The 20,880-nt window shown below is 41.4% G+C and overlaps 1 protein-coding gene across 2 annotated transcripts in view; it reads right to left on the bottom strand.

The window, feature by feature from the left end:
• KCNAB1 (potassium voltage-gated channel subfamily A regulatory beta subunit 1) overlaps positions 1-20,388 on the bottom strand; it is a 419,111-nt gene extending 398,723 nt beyond the window's left edge. For both annotated transcript variants that reach the window (XR_009540663.1, XM_060149876.1), the window contains exon 1: positions 20,035-20,388. Coding sequence is in view for 1 of the 2 variants with exons in the window: in XM_060149876.1 (XP_060005859.1) it covers positions 20,035-20,276 (242 nt within the window). In the remaining variant the exon portion in view is untranslated. The remainder of the gene's footprint in view (positions 1-20,034) is intronic.
• Positions 20,389-20,880: the final 492 nt, after the last annotated feature.

Raw genomic sequence — 20,880 nt, 5'->3', positions numbered from 1 at the left:
TCCAGATCTGTCTCCAAAACTTGTTTTATAACCATCGCTTCTCGGTCTTCAAATATACTATTCCCTCCACATCAAATGCTACCCCCACCCCTGTCTTGGACCAATTGTTGAACTTTTATTCATCCTACAAAACCCTGTGCATGAATCACCAACTCTTCAGCGTCATCCTTGACTCTCAAGAGAGCATTCATCAACTTGTTCTACCACATTATGACTATGTTTTAAACAGCAACATTGCATGTGTCATGCCAGCCTCTAATTATCTGCTTGACATGACTCTTTCCCCTACTAGACTGCTCTTGGAGTTGCTTGAAGACAGGAACTGTGTCTTTCCTTGTTCTGAGCTCAGTGATTTGCATATTACCCAGGGCATAACTGGTACTCAGTCAATCTTTGTTGATTTGAACAATCGTGTTGTGGAAAGAGTAAACTGGTAGATCAAAAGCCTTTGGTTAAATTCTTAACTAGAATTTAGCAAACCATCTATGTGAGTATTAGCAGATTGTTTAACCTCTTCAGGCCTCAGAAAACTTATTTGCAAAATTAATGGAGGAATTGGGGGTGAGTACTGAATTGTCCCCAATATCTCCTCAGATTCTAAAATTCTGCACACTTACTCTTTGCATACAGTGTGTGTGGAGGGAAAACTACTGTAATAAGATGCAAAATGAAATACAGCATTTGTATAATTGCACTTGCTGAATAGTTGATGGAACTTAACTGTATTTATGGGGTAATTAGGGGGGAGGCTAACCATCTCATAAATAAACCACTTTATGAGTTTTTAATGTGTTCCATATTAAAAATGCATTACTTTCCATGATAAATTAAATAGCATTTAAAACTGACATTTCATCAGGAACAAGACAAGGTTGCCCACTCTCACCACTATTGTTCAATATAGTTTTGGAAGTTTTAGCCACAGCAATCAGAGACAAAAAAGAAATAAATGGAGGGGCTTCGCTGGTGGCGCAGTGGTTAAGAATCCGCCTGACAAAGCAAGGGACACAGGTTCGAGCCGTGGTCCAGGAAGATCCCACATGCCGCAGAGCAACTAAGCCCATGTGCCACAACTACTGAGCCTGTGTCCTAGAGCCTGCGAGACACAAATACTGAGCCCACGTGACACAACTACTGAAGCCTGAGCGCCTAGAGCCCATGCTCCACAGCAAGAGAAGCCACCGCAATGAGAAGCCAGCGCACCACAACGAAGAGTAGCCCCCACTCGCCACAATTAAAGAAGAGCCCACGCACAGCAATGACGACCCACTGCAGCCAAAAATAAAATTAATTAATTAATTTTTAAAAAAAAGAAATAAAAGGAATCCAAATTGGAAAAGAAGTAAAACTGTCACTGTCTGCAGATGACATGATACTATACATAGAGAATCCTAAAGATGCTACCAGAAAACTACTAGAGCTAATCAATGGATTTGGTAAAGTAGCAGGATACAAAATCAATGCACAGAAATCTCTTGCATTCCTATACACGAATGATGAAAAATCTGAAAGAGAAATTAAGGAAACACTCTCATTTACCATTGCAACAAAAGGAATAAAATACCTAGGAATAAACCTACCTAAGGAGACAAAAGACCTATATGCAGAAAACTATAAGACACTGCTGAAAGAAATTAAAGATAATACAAACAGATGGAGAGATATACCATGTTCTTGGATTGGAAGAATCAACATTGTGAAAATGACTCTACTACCCAAAACAATCTACAGATTCAATGCAATCCCTATCAAACTACCAATGGCATCTTTCACAGAACTAGAACAAAAAATTTCACAATTTGTATGGAAACACAAAAGACCCTGAATAGCCAAAGCAATCTTGAGAAAGAAAAACGGAGCTGGAGGAATCAGGCTCCCTGACTTCAAACTCTAGTACAAAGCTACAGTAATCCATACAGTATGGTCCTGGCACAAAAACAGAAATATAGATCAATGGAACAGGATAGAAAGCCCAGAGATAAACCCACACACATATGGTCAACTAATCTATGACAAAGGAGGCAAGAAAATACAATGGAGAAAAGACAGGCTCTTTAATATGGTGCTGGGAAAACTGGACAGCTACATGTAAAAGAATGAAATTAGAACACTCCCTAACTCCATACACAAAAATAAACTCAAAATGGATTAAAGACCTAAATGTAAGGCCAGACACTATAAAACTCTTAAAGGCAAACATAGGCAGAACACTCCATGACATAAATCACAGCAAGATCTTTTTGACCCACCTCCTAGAGAAAGGGAAATAACAACAAAAATAAACAAATGGGACCTAATGAAACAAAAGCTTTTGCACAGCAAAGGAAACCATAAACAAGACGAAAAGATAACCCTCAGAAGGGGAGAAAATATTTGCAAATGAAGCAACTGACAAAGGATTAATCTCCAAAATATACAAGCAGTTCATACAGCTCAATACCAAAAAAACAAACAACCCAATCCAAAAATGGGCAGAAAACCTAAATAGACATTTCTCCAAAGAAGATATACAGATTGCCAACAAACACATGAAAGGATGCTCAACATCACAAATCATTAGAGAAATGTAAATCAAAACTGCAATGAGGTATCACCTCACACCAGTCAAATGGCCATCATCAAAAAGTCTACAAACAATAAATGCTAGCGAAGGTGTGGAGAAAAGGGAACCCTCTTGCACTGCTGGTGGGAATGTAAATTGATACAGCCACTATGGAGAACAGTATGGAGGTTCCCGAAATAACTAAAAATAGAACTACCATATGACCCAGCAACCCCACTACTGGGCATATACCCTGAGAAAACCATAATAGAGTCATGTACCACAGTGTTCATTGCAGCAGTATTTACAATAGCCAGGACATGGAAGCAACATAAGTGTCCATCGACAGATGAATGGTTAAAGAAGATGTGGCACATATATACAATGGAATATTACTCAGCCGTAAAAAGAAATGAAATTGAGTTATTTGTAGTGAGGTGGATGGACCTAGAGTCTGTCATACAGAATGAAGTAAGCCACAAAGAGAAAAACAAATACCGTATGCTAACACATACATATGGAATTAAAAAAAAAAACAGTTCTGATGAACCCAGGGGCAGGACAGGAATAAAGATGCAGACATAGACAATGGACTTGAGGACATTGGGGGAGGGAAGGGTAAGCTGGGACGAAATGAGAGAGTGGCTTGGAATGTAAAATAGCTAGGGGGAAGCAGCCACATAGCACAGGGAGATCAGCTCAGTGCTTTGTGACCACCTAGAGTGGTGGGATAGGGAGGGTGGGAGGGAGACGCAAGAGGGAGGGCATATGGGAATATATGTATACGTATAGCTGATTTACTTTGTTATACAGTAGAAACTCACACAACATTGTAAAGCAATTATACTCCAATAAAGATGTTAAAAAAAAAAGCCGATATTTCCCTTTTTACCTTTAGTTAAATGAGATTTCTGCTTATTTTGGTTATATGATTAAGTAGCACAAGCTACCTGAGATGTAGACTAATATTGGAAAATATCCCTCTAAATATGAAAAGAGGATTTTGGAGCCAGAAGAGAAGTAAGAACCAGATCTAAAGTTCAAGGAATGGAGACAGCACACAGGTGGTTAATGGTGAGGTAGCCTCATCCCCAATTTCCAGATGATTGACTAACTGGAATCTTACTGCCATGAGTTCACTGCCATGCTGTCCCCTCCAGATATGATCAGTAGGGAGTGTGGTCAACATATGCAGTCGATTTTGCCTCACCATAATGTACTCCCCTTTTCTCCTATCAAGAGTAGTCTGCCCCTCCTTTCTCAGTGAGGGGTTGAGCATGAAGCCACAGAAGTCAGTTAGCTTCTCCCATCACCCAGATCCAGGAAGTGGTCCAGAGTGGACAGGTCATCCAATCAAAACCAAGGAATCAATGAGAAGATGGAACTCCTAGGAAAAGAAAGCTCCTTCTTTCTTCCTTCCTTCTGGAACTGAATGAGTGCTTTTGTCAGCCATCTTGAAGATGAGAAAAGAGCTTGGAGCTGCCACAGACCCTCCATCGTACAGAGCTGAGTGTGGAGCCATTACCAAAAAGAAAGTCACAAGTACAGAGAGAGAGAAACTAGATCCTGTCTACAGTGTTTGTACCTTAAATCCACCCTATCTCTGGAGTTTTCCCTATCTCTGGACTTTTTAGTTACATGGCCAGTAAGTTTCCTTTGTTACTTAAGCCAGCTTGAGTTAGTTTTTCTGTTACTTGCAAAACAAAACAAAACAACAACAAAAAACCCATATATTTCTGATAGAGATGGTCTATGCTATTCAAGGTTATCTATAGAATGGAAGCATTTTGATAGAATGCATTTCAATTTATCTACATAAAGGCGCACATTTTTTTCCAGGTTAAATTCAGAATGGGAGTCCTTATCTGTAAACCTTACTGCAGATCAAACTGCCGAATCTCAATCTCAATACTTGTTTTAGATCTAAGGTAGCTCAGAAAAGAACTTCAAAAGCATGTACCTTAAATTCTTAGAATCTAATTTTAATTGCAATTTTCCTCCCTTTTATAATAGTAATATACAAATTTGGAAATTAGGAATAAAGGAAGGGGTAAAAATCACTCACATTCTTACCACCTAAAAATAACAACTCCTAATATTTGGTTGTTTTTTCTTCTAAACTTTTTGCTGTCCTTTTTTCTTTCTTTTTTTTTTTTTTTTTTTTGCAGTACGTGGGCCTCTCACTGTTGTGGCCTCTCCCGTTGCAGAGCACAGGCTCCAGACGCGCAGGCTCAGCGGCCACGGCTCACGGGCAGAGCCGCTCCGCGGCATGTGGGATCTTCCCGGACCAGGGCACGAACCCGTGTCCCCTGCATCGGCAGGCGGACTCTCAACCACTGCACCACCAGGAAAGCCCTGTCCTTTCTTCTTTAATTGAGTCCATTCAGATTGTTAAGTATGATATCTGTTTGTCTTGATTTAAAAAGTGAACTTCAGGTCAATATGAAAGACTTAATTGATGTGGAACATCCCGCACACACATACACACTCCAAGCAAAAAGAATTGCTGAATAAACTGTAACAAAATAAATTTAAATGCAAGCTTAAGGCCTAGAAAGGGAAATCTCCAGATGTCAGAACAAAGGGAGCACCAAAATCAGAAAAGCAGACAACAGGGTACAGGCATTATGTCATTAAGGAAGCAGAGAAGCTGTTTCATGAGGCAAACAGATAACTCCATGAGTTATCTGTTTAATAATCCAGCTTTACAAACATAATTATTATTAGAAAATCACTCTATTTTCTGGTTATATGTTGGGCCAACTGAAGTTTTCAGCTATGATTTTGTATATTTTTCTCTTTGTTCATAGGTAGGAGGAAATCCAGAGATGCTGTTCAGTGGGTGGCAGTCAGAGTTCTGCTAATTAGGAGTTCCGAATTAACTTTAAAATTTTTCCTAAATATTTTTTGTTTTCTTCTATCAAGCACATCTCTGGGTATAAAACAAAATACGTAGCTCTCTCTGCTCTTACTAAGGTTAACAGTAGCCTCCATGTTCCTAAATCCATTTGGTCTCCTCTCAGTTCTCACCTTACTGACCTCTCAGCAGTATTTAACACAGTTCATATCTCCAGCCTCCTTCCTTCATTTGGCTTTTTCTTCATTAGGCTTTTTCTCTTTTCTGTTGACACTTACTTGGCAGTCTCATGGCTTGACACTCTCATGATAGACTGATGACTTCAAGACGTATATCTTTATATCTTGAATATAAACCTGCAGCCCAGACCTCTCCCATGAACTCCAGGCTCTTGTCTACTTGATATTTTTCCCTTGTGGTCTAACAGGTGTTTCAACCTCACGTGTCCAAAAGCCATGCTCCTACTCTTCCTCCCACTAGATCTTCCCCTGCAGTCTTAACTCATCCCATTTAAGGGCAACTTGACTGTCCCAACTGCTCAGCCAAGTAACTTAGAGTCATCTTTGATTATTCTTTTTATCATATGCTACATCTAATTTATTTGCAAATGCTCTTAACTCCACTATTAAAAGTGACCCAAAATCAGATTGCTTCTCACCATTTTCACCCTCATTCAGCCTACTGATATCTCTTACTTGGACCATAATAGTAACTTCCTAATCAGTAGCCCTGCTTCTACCTTTCAGTCTATTTTCCAACTTAGCTGTTGGAATGTTATTCATTCCATGATGGTCCTGTTAAAAAAAGAAACCCTGTGTAAAAACAAATCAAATCATGTCACTCTCCTGACCAATACTCTCCAAAGTCTTCCATCTCAAACAGATGGAAGCCAACATCTTGTAAATGGCCTACAAAGACCTGCATGATTTGGCTTCTGTGCAGTGAAGTATTAACCTTGACCAAAGAAAGGTTTGACCCTTTGCCCCCAGCTCCTGAGAGGTGACCTCTAAGCCCTTGGAATGCTCTACCCACCAGGAGTGTGTTTATCTACCTGGAGGCCTTGGGCCATGCCTGATGGTCTATGCTAAATGTGTGTTATATAGTAGGGTTCTTGGGCCACAAAGAATCAGCTTGACCTCCATACAGGCAAGAGACCAAGGTCAACCATGCAGGTGGTCAATGTGTCTATGTGGCCGATCTGCAATGAGAACTCTGGGCACCAAGGCTCTGCTAAGTTTCCCTAGTTGGCAACGTTCTATGCACACCGTCACACACTGTTGCTGGGAGAAAAGCGCTCTCCACATGGCTCCACTGGAAAGGGCAGCTAGAAGCTCTGTGCCTGGTTCTCCTGGACCCCACTCTGGCCACTTCGTCTCTATGCTGATTGTAATCTGTATCTTTCTCCTATAAAAACTATACATGTGAATATAAAAGCTTTGCTGAATTCTGTGAGTCCTTATAATGAATCACTGAACCTTAGGGAGGTCTTGGGAACCTCCTGAACTTGCAGCACTTCCTTTACTTTCTCAACATGTTTTCTTGCTACTCTATGGATCATTCACTCTGCTCATGTCTCACTGGCTTCTGTGATGTTTCTCCCTTATACACTTTTACTCTAGGCTTGTGCTGTACACTCTGTCTGGAGTATTCTTCCCCCAGAAGCCCATATGATTGTCTTTTTCACCTCCTTCAGACATTTATTCAACTGCTGTCTTCTCAGTTGGCCTTCCTTAGCTACACTATTTAAAATTGTAACTCTCCCCTGACACATATACTCATCTTCCTTCCATGTATTGTGTTTCTATAGAGAACTTATCCTTTCTGAAATGTTACACACTTTATTTTGTTAGTTTATTGTCTACCTCACCCTAACTAGGATGAAATCTTAAAGAAAGCAGGGAACTTAGTCTGTTTTGTCACTGCTGTGTCCCCCATGTCTGGAATAATGTATAATATAGGTGAGCACTCGGCAATAGCTCTTGAATGAAAGAATAAAATCTGTGTCTGTCTGGGAGGATATAAGCTAAAGAGTTCAACAGAACAACAGATACTGCACCCGAAACAATAAGGACTGGTTAGTGGTCGTACAAAATAACTTCATAAAAGAGTGCCACCAATGAATACTAAAATATGGATTTGTAGATTTGGCTGTGTGAACCTGATTTTCCATCTTCTGAGAGAATATGTTTTGGATCACCCAACAATTTAAAGGGGTCATGAGATATAGCAGGGAAAATATTTAACCTATACAGGACATGCAGAAACCAAGGATAGGTGAACACGGAGTCAGAAATGGAAGGTCCTTGGATAGGAAATGGTTGTGAGGAAGGAGCAGAAAGAAGATAGTTGGACTCTGTCCACTGTCATTGAGTCTCAACCAGGCTCCCTCAAGCAATTAAAGCCCCTGAGTGGATAAGTACGACCCTATTGTTGCCATTGCCCATCCCACTAACACTGAATTGAACAGGTCAGGGTCTTGCTCAGGAGGTGGAATGGGGCCAGGCTCCAAAGAGAAACCCCACAATGACCTATTGATACCCCAAGGTATCATCTTGCAATTTGCTAATCACCAGCCAAAGAGTGCCTTTGTTGCATGCCATGTTGTTCCTGGAAAAGTCTGATCTGTACCAAGAACAAGAAGCTCCAATCAGAACTCACAATCATCCACAATTGCCGAGTAGAGAGAGAACCTTCTAGTATATTTAGGATGATGTAGAGTCATCCAGGAATCCCAACAGGAGGGCTGACCCTCCAGACTCATCTCTGTCTTTTGGGAAATGACACCTGGGTATTATAATGAGACGATACCCTTCTTGTAATGAGATGGAAATGGAAATTGATTAGGAAAAGAGTAAACTAAAGAGGGCTAGTCTATGGGATTGATGGACAGGGGTAAGAAGGGGAGAGCTTGTGGTGGGAAGGAGTGGAGGAGAGACCCATGACTCCGTAACGTGGGCATGTTAGCAACACATCTCAGGAGAAGCAAGGAATACGCAGAGTGAAGGCTGTGAGTATCTCATCTGGTCACAACCCAGGACTCCACTAGGACTGGACAGTGACATCACAGAGAACTTTCTGGAGGAAAGTACAGTGAAGACTCTGTGAATAGAGTGAAATAACTGAGTGAATGGAAAGTGAAACGAGATGGATGTCTGAGGAGAAGAAACAATAAAGTGGACTTATGACATTATAATGGGCAGCTTCAAAGGATTCTAACATCCAAGATTTCAGGACCTATTTCCTACGAGAACAATGCTGTCCCCCAAGTACCACTAAAACAAATGAGGGCACTTTGGATCTTTTCAGTAAAGAGAGAAGGTTGGGAAGTAAGTGGCAAGGAGGCTGTGGATGGAGAGTCTGGTGGAGCAACGCCCTGTGTCTGATAATCCAGCAGATTGTCTGCCAGTGAAAAATGAGGGCTTATTCCTCATACTCTTGCTTAATCATTCATTTATTCAGCAAACATTTATTGAGTTTTACACTAGATACTAGATTCTGGGAATTCTGCAATTAACCATACAGATAACATCCCTGTCCTCCTGGCATTCACACTCCAGTGAACGAGACAAACAATATGGAAACAAACAAATCCAAGTGGTAAGAGGAAAAAAAAACAGACGAAAAAGAAAACTAAATACAATTTTCTTTCAGACAAACAAAAACTGAGGTCATTCAATTTAAGCCCAAAATGACTAGAAGAACAGAAACTTCCACAAGAATATCTGGAGTGTAGAAGGAATTCTTTGTTTCCAGTTCAAGACCATTTCATCTGATGTGCAAAAGACAAGGTAAGCTTTTCTGATATTTGGGCTATATATGTTGTAATTTCAAATCAGTGGGGAAAATTTAGGCTATCAAAACTGACTTTGGGAATTTTAGAAGTATAAATTTAAGTTGCTATCTCATATAAGAACTTTGAGCTGGGACAGAGACTTACATATGAAGGATGAAACCATAAATGTGCTAGAATACATTGCAGAAAGACATATTATCCTTTATGGGGAAGACCTTTTGAAATAAGACATTAGAGCCATAAAACATAAGGGGGGAAAAAAAGAGTAGTAAGAGGAAAAATAGGGGTAAAGGAAGGAGGTACTAATTTGATGAATTTTACAAAGATGTTACAGCAAGGATTAACCTTTTGGGAAATTATGCATAGAGATTCTGGTCTTACACAATGGTCATGTCAAGAAGCAATCATGGCTCCTTTTAAAACCCATAACCAGTTTCTAAATGCACATGTTGTCACTGTGTGTTGAGTTGTCTAATGCTGCAAAATTTCAAAAGCAGGGTGAATCGGGGATCTGTTACAGACCCTCCAAATGCTAAAGCAAGAGCTTAGATACTTAATGAGCTGCACATTCTGCACCCACACTCTACAATTTTCAGAGCTTCTATCTCATTCTGCCTTAACAAATTAAAAGGAATATCATGGAGGGAAAAATAGACAATTGGGTCAAAACTCCCTTACCTAAAAATATTCCACGTGACCCACTGAGAGCCTGTGTCTCCCTGGCTGCTGTGGCCTCTCAGCTACTCCCACCTCTCCCAGTGGGCTCACCAGGATGTGTGGCCAGAAGCCACACTCTTCTGCTCTGCAGCCAGTTTGGAAGAGGCCTCTCCCTTTGGCTGCTGCTTTAGTTTCTTGGCATGGTTCCCTGGCCAAGCATTATGGGTGCCTGATTTGGAGGCTAGAGGGTCCCAGGTAATCACATACTTGGCCCTGCCTGCCCTCCCTGCCTGTCAGTGCTCAGAGGACCTCACTCAGGTCCTGGTAATTCTCAACAGCCCCCCACAGTGCACGCCCCTCAGCAGAAGTGCTAAGCAGATAAACATAGGGGACTGAATTTATGTAGGTCAGTTAGGTCAGTATGTCTTTGAGATCCACCTCAGCTTTGAACCTAAAGGTCAAGATGACGATGTGGTGGCCTTGTTGGGGAGCTGTGGAAGACACAGTCCTCGATGCAGAATTGGTAGCTGTAGCCAGGAGGCCTTCTGGCCGCGCTTAGAGACGGTGTTGGCACCATAGCACCACCTCCCAACCCAAAGCAGACACTGCAATTAGTCACCACCCTCTTTCCCACTGACCTCCTCCCTGTGCTAAAACTAATTCCAGTCCGAACTATGCCAGATTGAAGGAAATGAAAAAGCCATGACAACAAAATACAATATTTGATCCTGAACTAGATGCAGTACTGGTGGAGTAAAAAAATTGCTATAAAGGGCACTATTGTGTCTGCTGGCAAAATGAGAATACAGACAGTGGATCAGATAAAAACTAGGTAAATCTGACTGAAGTTGGTAATTGTACTTGGGGGTGTATGAAAGAATATCCTTACCCTTAGGAGGTACTGAGGGGTAAAGGGCTATTATGGATGTAACTTACTCTCAAAAGGCTTAGAAAAATACATTGGAGGTGGGGGGAGGATGCAGAAAGCAAGCAGGTAAGAACACGATCAAATGGAGCAAAATGTTAACAATATATTAAAGATTAAAGTGCTACAGATATTCTATATATTATTCTTGCAATTTTTCTGTATGTTTGAAATTATTTTCCAATAAAAAAGGTTTTTTTTCATAATCTGATTTTAAGACTAGATAGGTTGTCTAAAAATAGCTCCTCTACTACCTGAACTTCCACCATTAGAGGTTTCTTTGGATATGACATATTTTACAGATACCCCAGGACCCCACCTTCAACTGGGACCGCTTTGCCTTCATGTGTTTTTCTGCATCATGATTGTTTGAAACACACTGTCCTGGAATGTATCTTCATCTGAACATTGGCGCACATCACAAAATATATAATTGAAATCTTAGGGAGCATCAGTTGATAACTAGCTAAGGGCAAGGCAGAGGAATCACTGATGAGAGGCTAAAGTGTTAGGCGTGGAGAGGTGTCCCATGATAAGCAAAAACCTGGTTACAGAGGAGGAAGGGCACCATCATTTGACCACCTTCTAATTTGGTGCTGAGCCAGACCTGCAGGGTCATGGTTCTAAGAACATTCGTGGGTTCTGAGCCAGACTTCTCCCAGGCAATCCTGACAACACAATCCTTCCAGATTCACTACATCTGCTCCATCTTAACTGTGCGACAAGATGCCTTCACCTGAGATGGGGCAGAAGACATCAACAGAACATTTTCTGAAGGAAGGCCAAGGGGATGACATGTCTGCCTTTCTTTTCTCCACCAGTCACCCACAGAGGTCTGTAGTGTAGTTCAGAATCCCATTCTTGGAAACCCCCAGACGTAGAAAATTTTCTCTATCAAATATCTAACTGGGTTAGGTTATGATAACATATCCCTGCTACAAGATTCTCAGAATCCTAAGTGTTACTGGTCATAACTTCTTACTTTTTCTCACTATAGAAGATTTCCCATTGTGATATAAAAAGAGATGCTTCTTAATTTTCACAATCAAGGAAAATATGCAGATTCAAATTTAAGTTCTGGTCTAGGATTGCCTGGAAAAAGTTTAAAGATTTCTGCTTTCTGTGGTTCAGGGAACTGAATGAAGCGCTTCGTTTTTTTTTAATGAAATAGTGCATCCTAGTGGCACTTACAGGCACTGCAGAGAAATTTAGGAAGAGGTTTTGTTTTTTTCCCTTGGGTAAAAATATATTTGACTCACAGTTGCTCCTTGTGCAGGGAAACCAGGTCTCAAAATGCTTTGTTTTTAATATGAAACTGCTGCAACTTTTTCCTATATGAGAAAGGGAGTGTTCATATAACACAGTGCTGTTCTTGAGCCCTGAATTTCCAGTGTTTTCATTATGCATAAAACAACTTTCCCTCTGGAAAACCACATGTGGAAATTTCAAAACAGAATGAAATTAATATTTCAAATCCAAGGGGCACTCATCTCTCACTTTTGCTTAAATTTTAAAGCATTTTCTATCTAAACTGACACTTCTAAAACATATTCGTTTTAGAACTTCTGTTCCATTCAATAGTAAATAAATATTCGGCCCCATTCTGAACAGGCCCCTTTCACTAAGCCTTCTAGGTCCTTTAACAGCAGGCTCTGAGGGTTTCAAGTAGTCACATAGGCTCTGAGACTGGACCATCTCAGTGTCTGCAACGTTCCTCCAGCCCAGCTGATGCCAGGAGAGCCACAGCCAGAGGACTCAGAGAAAATTAGCACAGGCCCCGAGACTGACCAAAATGAGGCCAGTCTAAAATAACTTATGTAGGCTTTTTTTTTTTAATGTGGAAAATACAACCCCCTGCTCAGCTAGCACTTTTTCTAGGCTTTTGATTTTCATGGCCATGGCCATAGCTACTTTTCAAGCAGGTCTGAGTGTGCCAAGCATTCCATGAAAAAAGTAGGTCAGCGGAGTATGCAGTGAAGGAGGGTTTGGAGGGTTGGGGGTGGGGGGCTGGGAGGAAGACAGTGAGCTCAATTTAGGAACAAAAATAATTTTCAACTTCCACACTGTCATGGAAATCATGAAAAGCGGAGAAGTCAAGAGGGGGATAGTCTTTCCTAAGCTTCCACTATGTGACTCTGCGTGAATAGCACTATCCTGGGAGGAGGGCTTTATGTGCATTTTCATTTCATAGATAAGGAATCAGAGGATCAGAGAAAGGGGTTGGGGGGAAGGTGGTCTGCAAATCCTCCAGCCAGGACACCACATTCTCACTTTGACGGAACCCAGGGAAAGAGTGTTCAGAGCGAAAACTAGTTCTTACTTATCATTAGAATCTTCATTTAGAGATCAATGAAAATTCTATCAGTTAATGAATGTTTTCAAACGCTTTGCCAGGACACCTTTGTTACAAGCTGGTAGGTGAGTGAGGTTTCTCTCTGGCTTTCCCACCCTCTTCTTCAGGCCTGCCCGCCGGTATCCCCACACAGCCCCTGCACCACTGTGCCACGCCCCGACACCCAAGCTTGCCCCTTGATCCAGTCTAGAGACTTCGTTCCTATCTTCTCTGTTTTCAGGTCGGCCTGGCCGTTGTCCTGTTTCCTTCTTGCTCTGCTGCCTATTAGCTTAGATTACACACCTCCATTTTAACAGAACTGGAGCTTCTAGTTGAAGAAATTTTCAGGCAGTGTGGCAAGTGAATGGGAGAGGTACTAGAAGGTACCAGTGGGCATTTTAGCCCTTTTAATTTCATTCTGTCTCAAATATTTCTGTTCTAGACACAATGCTAGGCACTGGAAATACACAGACTGATAAAAGATGATTTTTATCATTCTATTACACTATTTGGAGAGTAATTTATTCCAATGTTTCCTGAGGCTGTTTTCATTAAATAGGAGGCCATGTGTGAAGTAAAAAGAAAAAAAACACCTTCTCAATAGATCCTGAGGATATATTCCAATAGTAGAAGCAAAAAAAGAATGTATGTAAGCAAGTGAGGAAAGGAGAGTGATATGCTCAGAACTGTGCAAGATTTAATTACACATGTGTATTTTCTGCCCCTCTCTCTTTTTTAGATACAACACCACACCCTTTTTCTTTCAATCTCTGAAAGATGACTAAACGATGGATTCCTAGGATTGGTTAAGAAGGAGGTGAAGCGAGGAAACCCTGTTTGTTAGGCTCCCACCATGGCAGGCAGTGAGCTAAGCACTTTCATAAATGTGACTTCATTTAATTCTTACAACACTGTCATGAGGTAAGTTGAATTAGGCCCATTTTACAGAAGAGGAAATTGAGACTCAGCAAGGCTAAGTAACATATTATATCTAAGATACAGGAGGAAATATGGGGCTAGAGCACTATAAATGGGGGAAAGGGACATTCCTACTTGTCTTTGGAGTCTTTCTTTCTGTTCCCCAACTTCTGAATGCATATACCTCAAAGAAGCAATACATGCTATCTAAGTGCAAAGCACAGGAGGATTGCAAAATAGTATAAGCTCTAGTTGTTCTCCTCAATATGACAACAGCATACTTTTGAGACACACACACACACACACACACACACACACACACTCCAAACTATATGGAACAAAGACAAGTCATTCTGTGAGAGAGAAGGGAGAGCCTGTGGTTTGGATTTGTCTCGGCAAGGGGGACGTGTGAGAATATTCTAGATGGGGAAAGCAATGATGAGTGAAACTTGATGTTTCAGGACAGGGATGGAGGGCCAGTGTGCCAAGAAGTAGGACTGACGCAGATTGCAGAGCAGAGCAATGAGAGCAGTGCCTGGAAGACTGGATTAGAGGGGGACTGCAGCAACCCCGGGAGGCAGGGCGTGGGGTGTGTGGTGTGGGGGGGGATATGGAATGTGCAGGGGGGTGTGAGGAGGGGAGGAGGTGTGTGGGGGCTGTGTGGGATGTGAGTGCGGTGTGTGTGGAATATGGAGTGTGTGTGGTGTGTGGGTGTGTATGTTTGTATATGTGATGTGTGGGGGGTATGGGGGGGTGTGGGGGGATATGGAGTGTGTGGGGGGTGTGTATATGTGGTATGTGGGTGTGGGTGTGTGGGTGTGGTATGTGGGGGGGTGTGTACGTGTGTGTGGTGTGTGTATGGGGGTGTGTGTGTGTGTGCTGTGTGGGTGTGTATGTTTGTATATGTGATGTGTGTGGTGTGTGTGGAGTGTGTGTGTGGTGTGTGGCGATACGGAGTGTGTGTGGGGTGTGTATATGTGGTATGTGGGTATGGGGGAGTGTGTGTGGTGTGTGGACTAAGGGAGTATGTGGGTGTGTACGTGTATGTGATGTGTGTGAGGTTATGTGTGGTAGGGGTGTGTCTGTGTGTGTGGTGTGTGTGTATGGCGTGTGTATGGTGTGGGGTGTGTGTGTGAGGGTGTGTGTTGGCATAGGGTGGGATGGGGGTTGGAGGGCTGGGAATAAATATGGATTATGGAGCGAGCACTGGACTGGGACCCAAAGGACAAGGGCTTTGTTGTTGGCTGAAAACACATTTCTGAGCTTCAGTTTTCTCCAGCTGTAAGACCAGAAATTGGAGCAGATTATCTCCGAGGTCTGTCCCACATCAATAATTCCAAAACTTCGCCCCACCTCTCCTTTTCTTCTTTTGTCCCCTCCCACCTTCTGCTCAAGGCTATAGAAAATTTTGTCTTTGGTTGGCAACTAGCATTTGTTTTAAATGTGAGAAACAATTGTTTCATTCCATGAACCTGGACAAGCCCTGTCATTATAAAATAGCAAAATCTGTGTCATTATTATTGGGGAATTTTTTAAGTGTAAATAATTTCAAACTAATTGATGCAGTTTCTATTAAACCAATGTCATTTCTTCTACCACACCCACTTGCTTTTACTGAATTGTTATTTTATATAATGCCCCTTTTTAATATTAGGGGCCCCATGAGAAAAAGCCCGAGGACACTGCTGTGTTTACTATAAGGACATTTTTTGAAGATATTAATTTACACAACGAAGAACCACGAGAGAACTTTCTCTCTGATCTCCACATCAGAGAGAAGTGTTCCATCCCTGAGCAGCTGGCTCGTGTTCACCTAAAGGACTCTGAGACTGCTGTAAAGAGCTCCATGGCCCTCTTCCCAGCTTGGTGCTACTGGAAAGCGCAGGGCCAAATCCAGGTGCAAGGGCATGGCTTGCCCGTGTCACCCTCACTCACCCCAGGCTGCCTTCCTTTCCTGTTCTTAATCTTTCTAGGTCTCATCCTTTCTTTTTTTTTTTTTGGCCATACCACGTGGCTTGTGAGATCTTAGTTCCCTAACCAGGGGATTGAACTCGGCAGTGAAAGCACAGAGTCATAACCACTGGACCACCAGTGAATTACCTCTTTTTTTATTTATTTTTATCTTTCTGAATTATATGCAGTTGGGCACCTTAAATACCTCTGGAAACAAGGAGGTTTAAAAATAAATGAATAACCACAACAAATAAATAGTCTGTACAACTGAAAGCTTTATTTTCTAGACCAGGGGTCAGCAAATTATGGTCTACTGGCCAAATCTGGCCTGCCACTTGTTTTCATATGGTCTGTAAGATAAGATTGGCTTTTTTTTTTTAATGGTTTGGGAGGAAAAAAAGGAAGAAGATTTGTGGTATGAGAAAATTATACGAAACTCAAATTTCAGCATCCGTAAGTAAAGTGTAATTGGAACATAGCCACGCCCACTCCTTTGCTTATTGTCGATGGCTGCTTCCACCTACAAGGGCAGAGTTCAGTAGGTAGGACAAAGGCAGATGTAGCCCATGATCTTAAAATATCTACTATGTGGCCTTTTACAGAAAAAGTTTGGGGTCCCTTGGATTAGACCTTCATTTTACATCCATTTGAGTTCCTCCCGGCTTATGTGAGTATTATAAAATTGCTTCAAAGCTGGGTGTCTACTGCATCCTTACTCCATCTAGATTGTTTTTGTGCTTTGTCCATAAAACTAATTCTCAGTGTACTTCTACTTTGACACAAGCTCAGGTTCACTGTCTGGCTCAGAGTTCAATGCTTTGTAATAGAGATAGCCTCCTAGAAATAACTGAAGGACCCTCTTGGGTGACTATTTCATAGATATTTAAAAAATGAATTCACAAAAAACTTCTATTTTTGCTGAAAATTCTAAGCCAACAGAAGGATCGACACAGCAACTTGGCACTTTATACACCACATTCAAACAATTTCCTCCCATTTCTTTTCAGTTGATACATGTGTTTGCATATTTACTGATTTTTTTTCCTCCCCTGGTCACCCTTAGTTAGAAATATAACCAAATCTCCATGGAAACACAACATAATGCTCTCTCACAGATGATCGAGGGACCCGAGCAGCTGGTATTGGGCTGAAGGCTGCAATGGCATCTGACCAAATTAGGAAGAGAAAACAGCTTACCCGGCTCTTCCAGACCTCTCAGAATTCTAAGCTCAGCATGGAAACCTACACAGACTGTGAATTACTGCAGATTTTTAAAAAACTTCTCTTATTATTTTTAACCACTTTATTGAGATATAATTTACATACATACAATTCACCCATTTAAAGTACAACATAATGATTTTTAGCATATACACAGGGTTATTACTGCAAAGTTTTTAATTCTTTCTTTTCTTTCTGAGAATACTCTATCTTATCCATTTGTATGTTTCAGCTATAGGGGGCTTTCATCCCCTGCCCCCAGAATGATTGACAGGAGACACAGAATAAGCAGGGAGGGAACCTACATTTAGTGAACATCTACTGTGTGTTAGGAACTTATATGTCACACCTACTTATATGACTCTCAGTGTCACACAGTTTGTAAAGCAGAAGAGCTGGGATTTGAACTCTGGCCTGATTAACTCCAAAGCCCATTCTCTTTCCACTACACATGAAATAATACCCTTCAGAAAGAAGAAAATAGAAAAGGCAGGTTGAATGAGGTCTTTTAACATAGCCACGGTCTTGGGGGGAGGTGGAAATCAAGGTAAAGAAGAATAAAAAAGTCTCCTCACCTAACCCCAACTACGCCTATAAGAAGTCAAGGTCAAAAGCCAGGTTGGGCAGGAACCAAGAGAACCTGGATACTCTTCCTTAAAAATCCATCCCTAATGCTTAAAGGAGAATGTTTTAAATAAGGATACTTAATAAGTGCCTTGAAAAAAGAATAGACAAAGTACTATGGACATTTGGAGAAAGGAGTGGGGAGGGGTAAAGGTGACATGTGTCAGGAAGAGGTGGCAGAGAATAGCAAGTTCATCATAATTCAAAGCCTTGGCTATTTTCTGGGGCCAAGTATCTATTTAACTGTACTTTCTCTCCTCATATTCTGATCTAGGAACAATGATCTTCTAAGTCCCATTTCCTACTAGAATGTGGTCTAGTGGCACATACGCTTGCCTAAGAGCCTGCCTCTGTGAGATGGACCTGCCAGCCTTGCTGCAAGGCAATCTTGAAGAGTCACCTCAGAACTGTACTCCAAGGCATCTTGAAGAGTCACCTCAGAACTGTACTCTCAAGGCATCTTGAAGAGTCACCTCAGAACTGTACTCTCAAGCCGTGCAGAGGATGGGATCTGCAGGTGTGCCTGGGAAACCAAGCTGGGATGACTGCTCCCCTCAAGCAGGTGGGCTCCAATCCCCCACCCTCAACTAGGAGACCTTTGTTCTTACCTATTTGAAGGGAGCATTCCTGTGCTCCATAAGTGCTTAGAAAACACTGTCCTAGAACATATCTTTGTCTAACACTGGCACACATCACAAAATATGTAGTAGATATTCAAACCAGGACATTGAGAGAAAGAGGCCTGCCCTCTGAAGATTTATAAAAGTGTTCATGGTGATACCACCCATCCTGGGACAAAGATGCAAAGACACATTGTTTTTGAAACAGCGAAACAGTCCATCTTCACCAGATCTATATTCCACCACTATTACCACTGAGGGTCAAGGAAAGCATGGAGAATAGAGTGAGAGAATACGGAGAGTCAGAGAGAAGGTAGCTCCTTCTAGTAAAGACAGATTCAGAAAAGGTGGGTGAGGAATGACATCATCTCCTCCTCCATCCCAGGGTGTGGAGCCATAGGTTCTCTTGGAAAGGTTGTTAGATTCTTCTTAGGCTCCACTTGTAAAGCATGATGGGGTGAGCTGTCTTATGTTTACATGCCCTGTAAACCTAGAAGAGTTCATTCGTCTTCTACAGGAGCCCTTTTTTGCATAAAGAGTCTGTGTGAAATACTTAGCTCTCCAGAGATGAGCCATCTCATTGCAAATTGCTTTATTAATCAAATTAGCTGATAACTAGAGCAGTAGGTACTGCATTAAAATAGACCTTTTGATTATAGAAAAATAAAATCATTTAGGGACATCTTGTCTACGCAAAAACAATCTTATTCTGTGAACTGGAAGTTTTGACTTGAGCTAAAACAACTGTTCTTTATAAATGCTAAGGGCTTGGGGTTTTGTTTTTGTTTTTATTTTCAGTTTCCAGCACCTTTGTCCTTCTGAACAGCTTTTGCTCAGCTTCCTGGATATTTAAAACTCTAGGCATTTGTCAAGGAAGTACTTGTGCGGGTACAGCTGGGTGATTTAGCTAAGCACAGACATATCTTATAGAGGTTTGAACAATAATTGCTCAGAAAAAGAATGATCTTCCCATTCCAGAGCAATTTTAAAAGATTATACATCCAACCCCATACTAGGAAAAAAATTCTCCTTTTTGTTAATCTTTCACAGAATAAATGATGGTATTGGAAGGTTAGAGAACAACCAGTAATTTATCTTGGGCTACACTGATAAAAAGTGCTGTCATTTCAAGAACCTGCTCAGTCTCATGAACTACTTTATTAGCTATTAGCACAACCACATGATTCAGGCTTAAAAGAAAATAACAGCCTTGAAGGCCAGGCAGCATTAAAAAAATTCTAGTCTTAATTTATAAATTCCCTTAAGAAGAATAGAGCACCCATTCTTCATTACGATCTGCTAAATCACATACTTTTGCTTAAGTATCAAGCCAAAGACATTTCTAATGGCACAAGGTTGGGAACTTCCACAGGTGAATTTGACTATATGTAATCTTTGAAGCGAAGAGAAAGTGGACAAATTAAAGCTTGAAAAATTAAGGCAGCCCAAGAAGAGGGCTCACTGCGTTCATTTTTCTTTTCCTTTTGCTATATAGTATTTTTTTTGCTATTTCAATCCTTCTTTCTTTAATAACAACAACCTTTGACTTCAGTGCAGTGCCCTGGTTGGATAACATTGCAACCAGCAAGTACCTGTAAGCCATGCCCGTCTCTGCCCTGGTGGTTTCCTGCAACGAAATTCCATGGACACGTAAAAACTTCTCCAGATATTTCCGTTCCGCTGCTCCACTGGGCCTAACAGGCCAACAGGCTGCCTGAGGCGGAGGCTTTGTTACTGCTAGGTGCCGTCTACATTTCAGAGCCGATTCGCTGGATTTGGGCAGACCCAGCTTGGGGCTGGGGATGTCTGCACAAGCAGGTTTATACAGATGCATGCTTCAAAAACTCAAGGAAGCAAAGCTAACTTCACAGTACTTAGCTCTAAGACTGGCTGTATCTTGCTATGATTATCTTGGGTTATCTAGCTTTGGTGTGTCCCTAAAAGGGAGCAGCTTGTTTTCCTTAGATGTCCCTTATCGTTTTTGTATGTGAGCAGGATCCTGAGCTCCTGGCAGAATTGCTGGTTATAAGTCCCTGCCAAAGCCTGTGCAAAACGAAGCCTGACCAAGGCCAATCGCATTTCTCGTCCCTGTAAAGTTTGAAAAGTCGAACTTAAGCAACCCCTTATTGGCCCTGGGGCAAAAAAAGTATGGGCACCATTCCCCATGTCTTTCTATTTAGGTAAAAGGAAATATTTTGGTGGGAGATAGGCCAAATATTCTCTTCTCATAAGGCCTTGGGGATGATTCATGAGTGTGTAATGAGACCTCTCTAAATCATCAAATATTCCATAATCAAATAATTTATTATACTAGTGACATGATTCATTTGGGTGAAAGGCCCAAAACATTTTTCTTTTTCAGATGTTACAGTCAAATGATAAGAAATATTAATAAGGTGACTTTAAAAAGCAAAGGACCCACACAAATATGCCCAATT

The sequence above is a fragment of the Lagenorhynchus albirostris genome, chromosome 5 (assembly GCF_949774975.1).
Source record: "Lagenorhynchus albirostris chromosome 5, mLagAlb1.1, whole genome shotgun sequence".
Classification (NCBI taxonomy): domain Eukaryota; kingdom Metazoa; phylum Chordata; class Mammalia; order Artiodactyla; family Delphinidae; genus Lagenorhynchus; species Lagenorhynchus albirostris.
The sequence above is the reverse complement of the archived record's forward strand: the minus strand, read 5'-3'. Positions and strand labels throughout refer to the sequence as shown.